The sequence below is a fragment of the Rhinolophus sinicus genome, linkage group LG01, assembly GCF_036562045.2.
Source record: "Rhinolophus sinicus isolate RSC01 linkage group LG01, ASM3656204v1, whole genome shotgun sequence".
Taxonomy (NCBI): Eukaryota; Metazoa; Chordata; class Mammalia; order Chiroptera; family Rhinolophidae; genus Rhinolophus; species Rhinolophus sinicus.
The window spans coordinates 109,789,231-109,806,239 of record NC_133751.1 but is presented as its reverse complement, the minus strand read 5'-3'; the positions used below and the strand labels follow the sequence as shown (position 1 = coordinate 109,806,239).

At 45.9% G+C, this 17,009-nt stretch overlaps 2 protein-coding genes across 12 annotated transcripts in view; one reads left to right on the top strand and one right to left on the bottom strand.

Moving 5' to 3' along the window:
* WDR33 (WD repeat domain 33) overlaps window positions 1–12,855 on the top strand; it is a 123,738-nt gene extending 110,883 nt beyond the window's left edge. For 5 of the 11 annotated variants that reach the window (XM_019717942.2, XM_074334643.1, XM_019717944.2 and 2 more), the window contains 6 exons: window positions 894–1,002; window positions 4,614–5,064; window positions 9,294–9,457; window positions 9,570–9,662; window positions 10,289–10,504; window positions 12,212–12,855. In XM_019717942.2, the coding sequence (XP_019573501.1) occupies window positions 894–1,002; window positions 4,614–5,064; window positions 9,294–9,457; window positions 9,570–9,662; window positions 10,289–10,504; window positions 12,212–12,441 (1,263 nt within the window). In that variant the 3' untranslated portion in view covers window positions 12,442–12,855. The remainder of the gene's footprint in view (window positions 1–893; window positions 1,003–4,613; window positions 5,065–9,293; window positions 9,458–9,569; window positions 9,663–10,288; window positions 10,505–12,211) is intronic. The other 6 variants (XM_074334657.1, XM_019717947.2, XM_074334674.1 and 3 more) reach the window with 3 other exon arrangements.
* Window positions 12,856–13,444: 589 nt separating this feature from the next.
* Window positions 13,445–16,261, bottom strand: SFT2D3 (SFT2 domain containing 3). The gene has a single exon (XM_019717951.2). It carries the CDS (start codon window positions 16,220–16,222, stop codon window positions 15,572–15,574), a length of 651 nt encoding a protein of 216 aa, XP_019573510.2. The 5' UTR covers window positions 16,223–16,261; the 3' UTR covers window positions 13,445–15,571.
* Between the last annotated feature and the right edge of the window lie 748 nt (window positions 16,262–17,009).

The following is a 17,009-nucleotide window of genomic DNA, read 5'->3' as shown; positions in this document are numbered from 1 at the left end:
TGTTTGTAACTGTGGTGCTCCACGTCCTATCAAGGCTGCTCTCCCATGTCATTAGTTTAGAATGTGCAAACTGCATTTTTATATGAAGGGATGATTAGCTGCATATATCTACACACACACACACACACGTTTGTTTATTTATTTGTCAGGAGACCTGATCCAAGTTTCCTGGACAGTGTGGGGAATCAGAATTTAGACATGGTTAGATATAAATACAGAATATGAAGACTAGGGACAAGCTGGGGTTCCAGAGCAAGGAGATTGAGAGGATAAGAGGAGCAGGTTCGTATCAGACAGAAGCTGTGAGAGCCTGATGCATCCAACATGATCACAGGTGACAGAGTAGGGTGCCGAGGAAGGGGCAGATTGGAAGGTAGAGGGGAGAGGGAAGTGAGGAGGAAAGCAGTGCAGACCCCCGACACCTTTCTCCCCCGCCCCCTACGGCCCCCTAGTCCTGACCTCTTGGAGGTTGGGTGATTTTCCTGTGCCTGGAAAAGAGCCATGGATGCGAAAGCAGTCTGCCTGTCCTGTCTGGCGGACAGCCAGGCCTGTTCTTTTGCCAGAATTCCTTCTTCTGTGTAGAGTGTTGTTACTAGTATGTTACGATTTCTGACTTTCCATTGAGGTTCTTGCTTGGCATTACAAGTAAAGATCTAGCTTTAAATAAAACCTATCAGCAGGTTTAAAATATAAGTATTTCCTTTTACGATAAGAGAAGTATCTCCTTTCCCCAAATTGAAGGACAGTTTTGCTATAATGTCACTAGCTACATATTTACAGCTGGAGGCTTTGGGGCAACCAAGTGTTTTTATCTTGTCACATTATAATAAAATTGCTATTCATGAAGTACAAGCCTATGATTTCACATCCCTGCTTTAAAAACATCTTTTCAGGAAGGACAGAACGCAGGCCCCCCACCCCTGATACCAGGCCTAGGGCAGCAGGGAGCACAAGGTCGCATCCCCCCTCTTAATCCTGGACAAGGACCTGGTCCTAACAAAGGTAAATACCTGCTCGGCTGCAGACGAGACTTTTACTACCATTGGGTAAATCTTACAATAAAGAGTTTTATTGGTAAGGAATTGATAGAATGTTCATTTGAACCTTTAGGAAAAATAAGAGCACATTCATTTCAGGTAATAGCTTTGTCTTGTGTTGTTTTCATTCACATGTTTGCTTTAGTTAGCCGTAAGTGCTGCCTGCAGGAAATGAGCTCCTTGTTACCAGAAGCTGGCAGTGCGGCCACCGGACGGATGGCCACTCCAACAGGCCTGGGCCACAGGTGGCCTGTCTGTTTGTTGGGAATGGGGGTGCCACCTGTGCTCACCCCGTGCAAAGGCCTAACAACACCCGGACAGCTGAGCTGTTTCACTTTCAGTTTTCTGAGGGGATAAAGAATTCAGGGATTTTAACAATGTTTTTAAAATCATCTCCTTCCCCCCCCCCCCCCCAAGTGTGTCATGCACTGATTGTTTAGCTGGTTACGTTGTTCTGTACCATTTGAAAAGGAGAAAGTGACCACTGATGTATTGTGCCTCAGGTTGTTGCTATGGAATGCAGAAGTGACAAGCATCAGTATTTAGATTTGAGGCTATTTGAAAATTAAGAGTTAATTCCAAGAGTTGAAAGAGCGCAGGCAGCAGCCGGAGTTCCCTGTTCCCAGAAGGGTTATTCTCTCACACCCGGATGAAGAGTTGGAGCAGGAGTAAGGTGGGCCCAGCCTGCTGGATGGAGGGCTAGAGGATGGGCTGAGGCTGTGTACATGGAGGGAAGTTAGGAGATGGAGCTGTTACATCCAGTGGGAGCACACAAACCAGACAGCATGAGCTCTGTGGAGACGGCATTGCAGAGAACTTCACTGCTTTTATTGTTCAATTGCCTAAGCCCACAAACCCTGTTTCTCAGGTTAAGAAAAGTCCACGTCAGCATTTACAGCCCTTGGGCTTTGAGACTTTAAAGCTTAGTCTTGAATTTATGTGAGTTATTGAGGGGGGAAAGGAGGAGATAAAGGAATTAGGAGGATGTGTCTGTTTTAGTCCCATCCTATAGAAGTGGCCAACAGGGAAAAAGAGAAAGCAAACATCAAGAACCAATCTTTGGAGTTTGGGGATCCTAAGAAAATTACCCACAAGGTACAGCCATCAACCAACTGAGGGCCTGCCTCTTCCTCTCCCCTACCCCGTCTCTGCTTCCACCTATTTCCCTTGCCTCCTTGTTTCTCTCTCTGTCTCTGTCTCCCTCTCTCTCTCTGTCTCTCTCTCCCTCTCTCCTTCTCTCCTTCTCTCCTTCCCTCCCTCCCCCCTTCTTCCCCCTTTTCTCCGCCTATCTCTTTCTCTTTTTTCCCTCCTTTCTTTCTCCTCCCATGGACCATAGGGAGAAGGGAGAGCCGAGAAAGGGGTCCTGTCATCCACGACTGGATTAACCAGTGGCCACCCCACATCATTGGTGGCCATATGCCTTCTAATTTGTAGCAGTGATTTCTTTCCTTAGAGGAGTAGGGTACTTTTAAGCAGATAGAGGTAATAGGTAACTCAAAGTGGAATATGTTCAGCTTCCTCAGATCAGAGGTCTGCTGCGTCTGAGGTCACACCAAGTTTAAGCAACATAATGTCAGAGAGAAGCCACTAGCTGCAGGAACACACTGAGAAGTGAGGGGACCTATCCATCAGAAGGAAACAGACTTAGGATATTTGCAAACTGATTGAACAAAAAGGCAACTCAGAAGGTGCTTTTCTCAACATGGATATGACTGGTTTAATGGAGGAAAGATGAGAGCGTCCTTCTCATGGTGTTTTTTTGCTGAGATTTCCATGTTTTTTAATACACGTTTGAATAGTGAGGAAGGATTGACATGGCCAGGAGAAATGCACAGAAATGCAAAAGGAAGGACGTTGGAAGGGTGAAAATTGTGGCCAACTGTGACACAAGGACACAAAGTCCATCTTTGTTGCCAGGGAAAAGAATAAGAGGCATGAGCTGGGCTAGTAGAGGAATTTCATTTTAAAACTTGGTTGTTTTACAGACAAGAGTGTCCTTTCACTATCTGCTTTTCAGAAATGTTTAAATTGCATGTTGACAGAAAATAGATATTAATTTATAATGGCTGCAATCGTTCAGTAGCCAGGAAAACAGGTCCCTTCAAAGTTAGGAGGTGAACTGAGTAAACAATCACAAATTTAATTGGCTTCTTGAGATTTTTATTTGGTACTTTGCATATATGAAGTGTGATAAAAAAAATACAGTGAATGTTTACATTTAAAAATGTATTACAGTAAAAGACACATTGCCATTAATTGCCCACCCCCCAAAAAAATATTAGGTTGGTGCAAAAGTAATTGCGGTTTTTGCAATTTTTTTAAACCTTTTAAACTGCAATTACTTTTGCACCAACCTAATACTCCCCTTGCTTCAAACATACTTATCCCATCGTTCTTGCCACTTTCTGAAGCAGTTCTGGAAGTCTTCTTTTGTGAGTGTCTTCATCTTCCATCATGACAATGCTCCCTGTCACACATCGCTTCTGGTACGGCAATTTCTGTCAAAAACATTATGGTGTGTCTTCATCCACCTTATTCATCAGATCTGGCACCGTGTGACTTCTGGCTCTTCCCCAAAGTTAAAATGACCATGAAAGGTAAACATTTTAAATCATTTCAGGACATCGAGGCAGCCACGACAGCACAACTAAAGACATTCACGACAGAGGAGTTGCAGAACTATTTCAGAAAGTGGCAAGAACGATGGGATAAGTGTGTTCAAAGTGAGGGGGAGTATTTTGAGGGGATTAATGTGTCTTACTGTGATAAATTTTTTAAAATTTAAACATTCACCCTATTTTTTGATCACACTTCATGTTCAAATATTTTTTAAAACCTTTAGTGGGTTTCCAAACACTGTCTGCAAAGAATGGTGATAATATAGATGAGGGATATCATTCATAGAAAGGGGCAGAAAAAGTGTTCATATAAACTTTGAAAGTACAGTGAGGCTGTTTGGTCACCACTCAGTTATTAGAGAAGTTCATGGTTCCATGTGCCTTACAGAAGATTTTGTTAAGAATCAACGTGTGGGTTAACAAATTAAATGAACTAGAGGTTAAAGGAGCGCTATCCTGGGTGGTGGCAGCCCCGTGGCCCCGCTATGGGCTCTGCAACCTGTATAGCGTGTGCCGAGGTGAATGCCTGCTTGGCTTCCTGGCAGTTTTCTCTGAGGTTTTCTTCCTGGTACTGAGCAGGGAAAAAGAAATCACTTGAAGAATAGGGGCCGGGAGGAAGGAAGCTCATTCTCATGCCTGTGCGCTGCGCTCTCTTAGGTTTTCCACATTAATCCTCACAGCAGCTGAATGTACTGGAAGCCGGGTATTGCTGATCTCGTTTGAGATTAGTGATATGCCCTAGGTCGAGTTCCTTAACTAGCGTGTGATGAAATTGAAATCTTCACCACAAAACGCTTGTTCTTTCCATTATGTGATGCCTTCGGGACATTTGTCAGGACCCTAAGTATGCTGAGAACCTAGGAGGAAAACATTTGAAATGAAAGAATGCATTCTGAAATACTGTGATGCTGAAAATCAGCCCTGTGTTGGCAGGATTGCTGAAGTCGGGGTAAATCAGCTTTGTTTCCCGCAGGTGACTCCCGGGGCCCTCCAAACCACCACCTGGGCCCCATGTCAGAGAGGCGACATGAACAGAGCGGCCCTGAGCACGGCCCAGACAGGGGGCCTTTCCGCGGCGGCCAGGACTGCAGGGGTCCCCCTGATCGGCGTGGCCCTCACCCTGACTTCCCCGACGACTTCAGCAGACCAGACGACTTCCACCCTGACAAGCGCTTTGGCCACCGGTTACGTGAATTTGAGGGACGAGGAGGACCTTTACCACAAGAAGAGAAGTGGAGGCGCGGAGGCCCCGGGCCTCCGTTTCCTCCGGATCACAGGGAGTTCAGCGAGGGGGATGGCCGTGGCGCAGCGCGGGGCCCTCCAGGGGTGTGGGAAGGCCGCAGGCCTGGAGATGAGCGGTTTCCCCGCGACCCTGAGGACCCACGCTTTCGGGCGCGCAGAGAAGAAAGGTGGGGCAGATACTTTGTGGGTCCGTTTCTTCTTCCCTGGAGCTTTTCACCTGTTCTTTCCACAAAAATCTCTTTCCTCTTTTGCTTGGGGAGAGAGTACTAGACTGATTACTAGCCCTATGCTATGTTTTGCATTTAGACTTTAAAAGAATTATGCTTTTTAGCCTTTATATGGTTCTTTTTGTCTTTACAATTTAGAAATCTTTCTGCTCAGTTTTTGATCGTTTTAAAGAGATGGGAAGATCCATATACTATAAAATTTCTTGGATCTGATCAGAAATCTCTAGGTTCTTTTGATTAGGATGATGAAACATAAGATCGATAGATTAAGAATAAAGGAATTGTGAAATAGTTTTTGTGAAATTGCCTAAAGATCTTGAGAAAATCAAATCAAACTGAAAAATAATCTTGCTGTAAAAATTAGGTCAAGGTCAGACTTGAACACTCAGCTTGCGTGGTGTAAAAAAGGAATAGAAGAAATATGGAGGAAAAACAAGAACTGGTGAAATCTCAAGTGAGACTCAGAATAATCAGTGATGATGATAACAGTATGTACTTTGTGCCAGGTGTTACCTCATTTGTTACAGTGCATTGTGAGGTTGGTGGTGGTGTCAGCGTTTTCCAGGGAAGGAATCACACCGGGAACCAGCACTTGTTTGACACTCAGGTCTCACAGTGCCCATGCTGCCAACACTCTGCCTTTACTCACTTGTGCCTCACCATTGTCCCGACACATTTCTCACTAGTGTTGCCGAGTTGGTGATTGCATTAAGGATTGGCAATCTCCATCCTCACAGATGTGGTAGAAGAGATTGACTAAGAAAAGGTCCAGGGAGGGTGAGATAGAGGGTTAAAGAAAGCAGCTGTCAGAGTTTTTTGAAAAAGATTTCAGGGCTCCCCGTTTTCTTAAGGGCCTCTCTTAATGATACCCAAGCATTCGCTCTTTGAAGTGGCTTCTGTGTCTGCAAGTGCCTCATTTCCAGGGGCTTTGGCACCAGCCGCTTTCATTGATTTCTTGAATCTCTGCATCTAGAGTAAAGTCTCACATTTTTCCAAGCCTCAATTTATATTTCATGTATCGGTGACAGGCTTCCAGCCTGAACTCTGGTGCTCTTCACAGCTTTATGCTGGTCTTCACATGCCAAACAGGTTTGTGTTACCTTGTGCTGGTTGCCTCCTCTCCTGGAACAGTTTCCTGGATGGCTGGCTCACTCCGGTTAGATCTCTCCTGGTATACCCAGTTCCTTTACTCTGCTTCACATTTCTTCATAGCACTTAGCATGGTGTGACATTAAGTAATATATTTGTTTCTTTATGACCTGTATCTCCCAGAAGCGTGACAGCTTCCCAATGGCAGGGGCTCTGTTTACCCACCACTGTGTCCTCAGGACCTAGAGCAGTCGTGGTGACACAGTAGGTGCTCAGTAACTCGAATAAATCTATTAAATGGGAGAGGTATCTGAGGGGTCAGTTCACTGGGGGGTATACAGGTCAGCTAAGACTGCCATAACAAGCTACCACACATGGGGGGCTTAAACAACAGACATCTGTTTTCTGTTTCGGAGGCTAGAAGTACCAGGTCAAGATCCAGCAGGGTGGGTTCTAGTGAGGCTTGTCTTCTTGGCTTGCAGACAGCCACCTTTTTCCTGTGCTTGCTCTCGCATGGAAGAGAGAGCGAGCAAACTCTAGTGTCTCTTAGAAGGGCTCCAATCCCACCACAAGGGCCCCACCCCTGTGACCTCATCTAACCCTCATTACCCCTCAAAGGCCCATCTCCAAATACCATCACATTGGGGTTTGGGCTTCAACATGTGAATTTTGTGGGGCACACAGACATTTAGTCCATAACAGGAGCTCTTTTCTAATTGGGTCAAATTAGATTCTGTCTGTCTTTCTGTAACTGGGGCAGTCATATAATGGATGCCTGGACAAAAGAAGCACACTTGGGGATTCTTTCCGGAATCCGTCTGAGAGAAACAGTGCCCTTTGCTTCTACTCTCCGACCCCACTCATTTCCTCTCGGCCAGTGCCACCCTTACCTTGACTGTTATTTCAGCACTTGTGCTGGTCACACCCCTTTGGCTTGCAGGAGCGTAATTCGGAAGTCACCTTATGACCAAGAAAGTTATTAAAAAGAGAGCTGGGGTGGTGGAGTGGAAAAGGGAAAGGTCTTTTCACAGTAAAACACCTGAGTGATAAATATAAGAGTGATAGAATTAGAAAGTCACTGCTTTTATAAGCAATCAATGGCATAATTGATTCAGGCGTGGGTCATTAGTGGATGCTGAAACCATTGGATAAAAGATTGTGGGAAAACGGGATAGTCTCAGAGCCAAAGTATCACCCCACTGATGACTTAATTGCAATGGAGAAAATGTGCCTTTGCAACAGTGAGATTTGGTTACTACACCACTTTTACATCATAAACAAGAAAAGAAACTGACGTCACTGAGAGGGTGTGAGTGATTCGGCCAGGAATGTTTAATCTGAATCTAATCATGAGGAAACAGAGAAATGTAAATTGTGGTACAGTCTATACAACACCTGGAGGGACCCTAAAATAATTTCAAGGTCATGAAAGAAAATATGGGAGGGGGACTGTTTTAGGTTAACATAGACCAGAGAGACATGACACTGAATAACAATGTGTGATCATGACTGAAATCTACATTTGAAAACAATTGTAAAGGACATTTTTAGGACAACTGGAGAAAATTGAATGAGACTACATATTAGGTTGGTGGAAAAGTAATTGTGGTTTTTGCAATTATTTTTAACCTTTTAAACAATTATTTTTGCACCAACGTAATATTAAATAATATTACATGTTATTTAGAGTGGTAATAGTATTATTATTTAGGAGAAAGTCCTGTTCTCAGAAGAAACATACCGAAGTACTCAGGGATAAAGCATCATGTGTTGGCAGCTGATTTGAGAATGGTTTAGAAACTGAACTTGTAAATACGTGGATAAAGAGAAGATAAAGCACATATGGCAAAATCTTAAGAACTGATTAATCTAGGTGAAGGATGTATGGGCTTGTTCTATTCTTTGGACTTTAAGTTTGAAAATTTTCACAATACAGTGGAGTAAAAGATAACGGAATGGAGCAGAAGGCCTGGCCTGCGAGGAAGCTGCGGGCAGGAGGACTGGTGCCATGCTGGGCACCCTTCTGACCCTTCCCCCACTCCCCACAGCCTCCTGGTGTGCTCATGGACCTTTCCTGCAACCCACAGGCCTCTGCCAGGCGCAGTGCAAGTGCTCCCTCCTAGTGGCTCGGCTGCAGAGACACTCGGCCTGCTTAGTTTCCCATTCCAGAATACCTGAGGGTTGGTGAAATTGCCCGCCAGCGGGTAAACCAAGTTGCCCATGAGCCACATGCCTGCTCACACCAGTCAGCTGTGGAGCGGGCCATTGGTGAAGTGAGTGGCCACCCCTGAGGAGAGACTGGGCCAGGGCAGATGGCAGAGCAAATTCCTCAAACTAGCCTAGTACAGTTGGCAGGCATGAGTCTACAACTCCATTTTTCTGATTGTGTAGGTATTAAATGTTCATTATAAAATGTAAATGATAATGAGAAGTACTTGGGAGGCAGTGGTAAAGAGGCTGGGCTGGGTAGGGGGCGTCAAGACTAGCTGAGTTCCAGTCTGAACACTTAGTTAGGGGTGACTTAACCTCTCTGTGCCTCTGTAGTCATGGGTAGACAGAGTTAACCATAGTAGCAGCTTCATGAGGTTGTGAGGATGAAATGAAATGAATAATACATGTAAAGCATTTGGCACGATGTCAGTACTTAAAAATGCTCACTGCTCTTATTGTTCCTAAAAGCCTAAAAGAACATCAAAATAATTCTCCATTCTGATGTTTACTTGCCATTTTTACTTCTACTATTGGGACTGTAAAATGTGTACTATAAAAAAAAATACATAATTGGTGTGGCCGGTTAGTTCAGTTGGTTAGAGCGTGGTGCTAATAAAACCAACTTTGCTGGTTTGATCCCCACATGGGCCACTGTGAGCTGTGCCCTCAAAAAAAAAAGAAAGAAAGAAATGTAATGTGAGCCACATACGTAATTAAAAAAAATTTTTTTTAATACATAATTTTACTTTATTTTTCTCCCACTTAATGTTGTATCATATTTTCTCACATCATTATGCTTCTTTGAAACATGAACTTAGAGCTGCAAGGTATTCCATTAGGCGGACATTCTGCTCTGTTTCTCCTTACAGCTTCAGGAGAGGAGCCCCCCCGAGGCATGAAGGCCGTGCTCCCCCAAGAGGAAGGGATGGTTTTCCTGGTCCTGAAGATTTTGGTCCAGAGGAGAGTTTTGATGCTTCTGAGGAAGCCGCCCGAGGAAGAGATCTGCGGGGACGAGGCCGGGCTGCCCCTCGAGGTGAGTGGATGCTGAGGACACCAGCTCTGGGAAGGGGAGGGTGGAGAGGAAGAGGTTGGGAACACACCTGAAATAGTCTGTGAGTGTGGTGGTGTTTTGCTCCATTGTGTAGGAGGAAGGAAGGGTTTACTTCCCACTCCTGATGAGTTCCCTCGCTTTGAAGGAGGACGGAAACCAGATTCATGGGATGGAAATAGAGACCCAGGTAAGGAAAGGGGCTGCCTGTGACTTATGGTTCACACAGTGAGAACTTCCCAGGGGTCCACCAGGTCCCCTCTTTTCCAACTCACATTTCCACGGGAGGCCGGATTGTCTTCATATCCTTAACAAACAGCATACTATCACAGGAGATTGAATTTAGAAACAGATGGGGGAGCCCAGCTTTCTTCTACTTGGCCAGACATTAAAGGGTTTGTCTAAATATAAAACTACAGAACTCTTCTCACTAAATTGTCTTGTCTTTAAAAAAATGTATTTAAATGAGAGTTTTCTCAGTCTTAATTGCTAATATGGCAAATATTAGATCCAACTTTCATAAATGAAATCCTTTGGGGTCCTCAATAATTTTTAAGTGTAAAGACTAAAAAGTTTGAGATCCACTTTTCTGGACTTTACCTGCCTCTTATTCAGGAGGTATGCTGATTTCTAATCTTGACCTTGGTTATGTGTTCATGGTGTGACTGATACCTGCTGGGTATGCAGCGAGTGTGTCTTGAATGCATGGTGGTGCTCAGGTTGCTGCTCCTCCTTAGCGGTATAGCTCCCGTCTGCTGTGTTTTCACGTAATGAGACTGTCCGATGCTTAGCCTTGGCGATCTATGTGTGTTTCAGGGCCAGGTCATGAGCACTTCCGTGATGCCCCCCGCCCCGAGCATCCCCCTCACGATGGTCACTCCCCAGCTAGCAGAGAACGGTCCTCTTCTCTCCAGGGCATGGACATGGCATCCCTGCCACCCCGAAAGCGCCCCTGGCATGATGGGCCAGCGACCTCTGAGCACAGAGAAATGGAAGCCCCAGCGGTTCCTTCTGAGGATCGTGGAGGCAAAGGTAAGTGGAGGCCACAATTCTCTTTCCGGGAGCTGTGGATGCTGTAGCCCTGCCAGGAAGGCTTCAGGGGCCCTCACAGGCCTTATCTCCATGCTAGCCCCACCCAGGGTCTGCCTGTTCCATTTGTCCCTGTTAGGGTACTGAGGGTCCTTTCTCCATTCTGCCCTTGGGGGTCAGGCTGTGGAAAGGCACGTGTGCCCAAGGGTGGGTCAAGGCGCTTTGTTTGTGCTCACCATACAGCCCATCAGAGCTCTCCCTCGGGACTGTGAGCTCAGCTCCCGCACACAGCTCCTCCGCCTGTGTTCAGGAATCTCTGCTTTGTTCAAGTTCAGCTGTCTGTTGGGGTGCTCAGTGCTGAGTCTGCTGGGAGTCCTTTCCGTGACTCCTGCTCTGACTGGCCAGCATGCTCCCCACTGGTGGTTGTGGAGACTGGAAGGCGTCCTCAGTGGCCCGAGGAACTGTCCTCTCCCAGGTTCTGGGTTTGTCAGCCTGGACCCAGACGAAGCACTGCTTGTGCCCACAGATACTGGGGGGAACATGGTCTGGAAGGGGGTGTTTCTTTTGGGGGGGGGGTAGGGGCAGATTATTTCTACAACTTGAAACTTTGGCTCTTTAGAGGCAGCATGAACTTTTAGCCAAGAGCAGTAGCCACCAGATGCTAACTACAACTTGAGTCTCAGGTCAGCCTGGGCTGGGAAGACTGCCCATGTGCCCCCGCTTGCCTCCATGACAAAGTTCTAGCTTTCGTTCTTGACAGTTGTTTGGTTCTTCTCAGAGCAAAGCCCTCAGAAATTACCTCATGTCACCAGTAGATCTCCCCACCTAAGCACATGTTGTTGCTGGTCTCTAGGGGCACTCAGGACACCTTTGTAGGTCTCTGGCTGAGGCCATGTGGCTAGTGTGGAATGATGTCCTGGCTGATGACTTCTCTGCCAGGCACCTTCCAGTGGGCCTAGGCTGTGCTTTGTAGGAAAAGAAGCCAAAATGACTCCTTTGGCGAGCTTTCCTAACTGCTGTGTCTTAAGTGGATTGCATTCCATTGAAAAATGGAACACAAAGTTGTCAATAGTCTTCTGATGGGATTTGGCCACATCTCCTATAATGCACTATCATCTCATGAGAAAAAAAAATTACAAGCCAGAATATTAATACCTAAAGGTTTGTGTGTCCAAGGTCTGGGACAAATAAAACTATCCCTGGGAGAAATCATTCTAAAAGCTAATGGGTTTCTTCTTTTTTTAAATGCTTTTGTTTTAGAAGAAATATTTCACTAATTATTTAAATCAGAAGTGCCACATGGTTGTGGAATAACCATAGTCCACACTTATCCCAGTTGGAGCACTGTAATCAACATCAGTCGCTTCCCCCAGAATTTTCCTGGTGGCACAGGAGGGTGAACACACATTTCCTACAGACTAGAGACACGGCCCACTGTGCTGGGACTCCCAGGACATTTCCCAGTCTCCCGCACACGGCACTGGGGAACATGTCTAGTTGATGAAGAGGGGCACAAGCCAGAACGGGAATGAGACATTAGTCAGGAGGAGGGTGGAGGCACAGCTTTTAGTGCTCTAATGCTAATGTCCTCAGAACTGTTTTAAAGAGAGACCCAGAACTGTTCCACTGTCATCACAGAGTAAAAGTTTGTACCAGGAGTTAATAGTCTCTGACACAAAAGTCACGTGTGAAATCAATGTTTCATTTCAGGCCGAGGGGGCCCAGGACCTTCCCAAAGAGTGCCAAAATCCGGGCGCTCCAGCTCCTTGGATGGAGATCACCATGACGGATACCACAGAGATGAACCTTTTGGGGGCCCTCCGGGCAGTGGGACCCCTTCTAGGGGGGCCCGGAGTGGCAGTAACTGGGGTAGAGGGAGTAACTTGAACTCTGGCCCCCCCAGGAGAGGAGCTTCAAGGGGTGGTGGAAGAGGTCGGTAGAAGTTGGGGTTGATGGTCCCTGGCCTCCCTGGACAGTATTTGAGAACTTTTTGTGGACTTACCAAGAGAAACAAAAGGAAACCTGCACCACGTAGCCCTGCACTCTTTCTGGGGCAGCTGTATCCCAGGAGCCCCTAATGAGTCTTCGACATGAAGAGACGGCTGCTGGCTACTCAGCAGCTGGATTTGTTTTGTCCTGTCCACCCTCACTGCCCTTTCCCATGTTGTTTTGTGAAGATAAAAGCTGGAATCTTTTTTTAAAGCATCATCACAAGACTAGGAGCACCTCGACAAATTTAAGTTCATGTCCAATTGGAAATGTTTCTATATGTACAGTTTGTCAGAGAAAAAACACATTAAGTTGTTTTTGTATGAATACAGAATGTGATTTATGCAAGAATTAACAGAAAACAATAGTTGTGAAGTGCTTGCCTTAAGGAAACCCTTAGTTTCCATGCATCCAGTCTGCTGAGGGGTATACAATTAGTGCTCATATTGTGAGCATACTTGACGGGAACCGTTAAGTCATCTAAATTAATTTCATCTGTGAACTTTTGTTTTTAAACAAATTCTCATCCAGCCATTCTGTCATTTATTTCTGTAATAGAGTGAGAAATACCTTAAACGATGACACAGTTTAAAGTAGATTCAAAGCCTTAGATGTGCTCTGGCAAATGGAAAATTATACTCTGAAGAAAAAAATACTCTGGTTATCCATGGAGGGGATCTCCCTTGGGTGCATCTAGTAATCACACCTTAGATTTGAGTTGCCTTGTTACTGACGAGAGGAACTACAGGAATTAACTACATATACCCTTTTGGTTACTGTGAATCATTTCATAAATTGTTTAAGTTGGAAAGAATGGACCAAAATATCTAAAAACAATTTTGCAAAATTTAACTTCTTTCTCTTCCATGCTAAGCTATATGGAAATACCAGTGTTTAAGGCAGAGTCTTATCAGCATCTCACTTTAAAAACATGATTAGGAGGCTCAAGATTACTTTAGGTTTGTGGATAGTCTTTATTTGCCCTCCACTATATAGCTTAAAAACAAGTTGTAATCGAATTCTAAGCTGAAAAGGGACCCAGAAACCAAAGCCCCATCAAGGTTAGGCTCCTTTTTCTGAGATTCATGTGGTAGTAAGACTTTTATCATCTTAACATTTTAGGCTTTAACTTTAAAACACAGTACCTCAGTAAGCAGATAACCAGATCATATTTTGAGAATGAATACATTTAGAAAAAACTGAAATCGCTACATACATATAATACACACACACACACACACACATATAGACATTTTAAAATATCACTGTCAAAATACAAGATAATTCTGCTTTGAATCTATAAAAGCTAGATTTTCAGTGGTTGAATTCTTGAGAAAATGTTGGGGAAACAGTTTTTAGAAATATAGTAGCATCAACATAAAAATGTGCTAATAAACACTGTAAAATCTTCAGCCATGCAAATTCTAGAGAAATTTAGAATCAGAACCTATTTAGTTAGGTGTAGAAAGAGCAGGCGTGACACAAGTTTTTCTAGTTAAAAAAATAAATTGCTCCCTGAAAACAGTGCATTTGCTCTTACAAATACCCTCTTGGTTGTTCCTCTTGAGGTAGGTAATCCTATTTTCTGATCCCAGAACAAGGCAGTATTCTTAGAGAATACTGTGGGGGAGGAAATGTGTGAAGTAGCCTGCCTGTAAGCCTGCAGTGGGTGTCAGTCACTTCAGTGTCACTTCTTGAAGCAGGGCTTAGGACATTCAGCAAGAACCAAGAATGTACATCTGAGGGTAAAAGCAGAGGCAGTGCTCTGCTGCTCTGCAGTGCACACCTTAGCTTAGGCAGCACTGGATGGAATCCAGCCCCAGAAGACAACTTTCAAACTGTGCAATCTGATGCACAGAAGAGTGGTTCTCAATCTTAGGTGAACATGGAATCATCTGGAGAGCTCTAAAAAAATAATACTGGTAGCTGGGTCCCACCCCCCAGAGATTCTAATGGCATTGATCTGATTTGGCTCTTTTAGCAATTCTGATGTGAATTGAGAACCACCAAAATAGAATTTTGAAATTCTAAATACATTTTACTTTCTAGTTAATATATAGCTAGTGACAAAACATGTAGTTTTTTAGAGTCATCAGAATACTGAGACCAAATTTCTGGCAATAAAATAAGGTGTGCAATCAAGTCATAGACGAAAGTAAGTGCTGAACCTAGAAAGGAAATTTGGCAATTAGATATGAAAAGCATCTTACATTAGGATTGCCCCACAAAGTGTAAATTACCATTCAGATAATAAAATTAGGAATTATAGTTAGACCTTGTAGAAACCCATGGATTCCATTAAACGTAGGGACTCTGAATGCAGAATTATCTTCCTTTCTCCTAGGGATCCCCTCGTTCTGCCCAGGGACCTCTCAAATCACTCACATGTACCTTACTGGACACCATACTTCTTGGGACAGAACATGTCCTTTTTAGTCCATCGCTTTCGTCAATACAAAACCAATTTTTTTCTGACTTTATAAGGCACCATATTTACAATTCCACTAAAAGATCGCGATAAACCGTTTTAACTAAAGTACTTTTAAAAAATCCGATGTCTAAATTTAATCCGATACCTTTATGAACTTTGAAGAATGAGAGAAAATAATTTCCAAGAGCCAAAGGGGATTAAAAAAGCTTATGGTAGCTAAACCACAATCTACCACTGGATTTTTAAAATAACGAAAGTGAGAAGTCATAAAGGCAGCTAATTAAAACTGAAGAGCCTTTTTTTTCCCCCCGGCTGGGCTCGACTTAAGACCGCGGTTAACGCAAAAACAATTTATCTTAAATATTTCACAGCATATCACCAACTCAAACGACCAAATATCGTTTGCAGTGCACAAGCTACCGAATATAGAACAAAACGCTGAAACAGGATCTTCCGAAACTGCCTGTGTCTCAGTTTTGTAACAGCCGCTCCAAGTTCACAGATTCGATGGCACAGGAAAGACAGTCTTTGCGTGGTGGTCTGGGAACTTGGCTAGGCCGGCGCTGGCCCCGCGTCCTCCCCGATGGCGCTGACAGCGCGTCCCGGGGGCTGGCCCCGCATCTCTTCCCCGATGGCGCTTCCCGGGCTTATCACACGGGCAGCGCCTTGGCGAGGCCGGCGCCCGGGCCCAGGCGCCCGAGCGCTAGGCGTAGCGCGGTGCTTGTGCCTCGAGGCAGCAGGTCCAACAACGCGACTAGCAGCGCGGCCACCTGTGCGCAGGCGCCCAGCGCGGTGAGCAACGTACTACGCAGACCCAGGGCGGCGTAGAGCGTGGCGCCCAGCCCAAACACGTAGAAAACCGCGGGCCGCGATGGCGCCTCCTCGCCGCACAGCAGGCGCCTGCACGCCGCGCCGCCCCGCAGGAGCATGCCTCCCGTCAACGCCAGCGCCGAGCCCAACGACCAGAGGAGCGCGAACTTGCGGGCGCGTAGCAGTAGCACGGGCGCGTACAGCGCGGCCAGGCCGAAGCAGAGTGCGGCCAGCAGCAGGCACACGCCACTCGCCGCCAGCTGCTGCGTGCGCGTCACGCTCAGCAGGCAAGCTGGACCGGCCGCCGGCTCTGCCGGGCTCCGCGCCCACGTCCAGCGCAGGCCTGCGCGGCTCAGCCACGCCCCCAGCGACCCGTCCCCAGCCTCGGGCTCCTCCGCCTTTTCCGCGGCGAGAAGCGGCTTGCTGGCCGCCGGCCTGTCCGCTTTCCCCTGCGCCAGGTACTCCTGCAGCTGGCGGTGGAGGTCTGCCATTTTGGCCGAGCGGCCGCCGAACGGAAGTGCTGCCTCCCACTTCCGGTTCTCCTCGGCTCCTGACAGCAGGGGCGCGCCCATCCGGCACCTGTTGGTCGGCTGTGGCGGAAGGGGCGGGGCAGCCCCTGCGGACCTCTGATGGCGCCCCAGAACCTGGGCAGGAGGCCCTGCCTGTCGGTCTGCATTTACTCACCTAGTGCCCAGTTTTGTTCATTGCTGGCTGTAGGCGCTGTTGCGGCCAGGAGAGAGACGTCAGCATGAATCGTTGGGGTGTGGCTATAAAAGGGTACATAGGGACATCCGTGATGGAACTGTCGTTATCTTTTTAATTAAAATTTGAAGATCTAATTGGCTTTATTAAATGATTTATGAATTGGACAGCATCTCGCCTAACAAGCAGAGAGATGCTCCAGTACTGTGTCTTCATCTTATGGATGTCAGTATCTTGGTCGTGTTGTGCCATAGTTTTTATAAGATGTTACTATCAGTAGGAACCAGGTAAAGGGCACACGGAATCACTATTATTTCTTAAAACTGCTTGCTAATGTACAATTAAGTTTAATTTTTTTAAATGTTCAGACTTGGAGGATTTAGGTGGTTTCCTTGGGAAGGCTACGGAGTTGATATAGTTAACCCCCTCACTCCCACCAACTTGCTTTTCTTCTGTTCCCCATTTGAGCCGAGGCCTGGTAATATTCTTGACTCCTTCAAGCCCCATGCCCACCAAGAGTTTTTGGTGGTGACCTTGTCATATATTTTTGGTTCACCTCTCCCGGATTCCTGACTC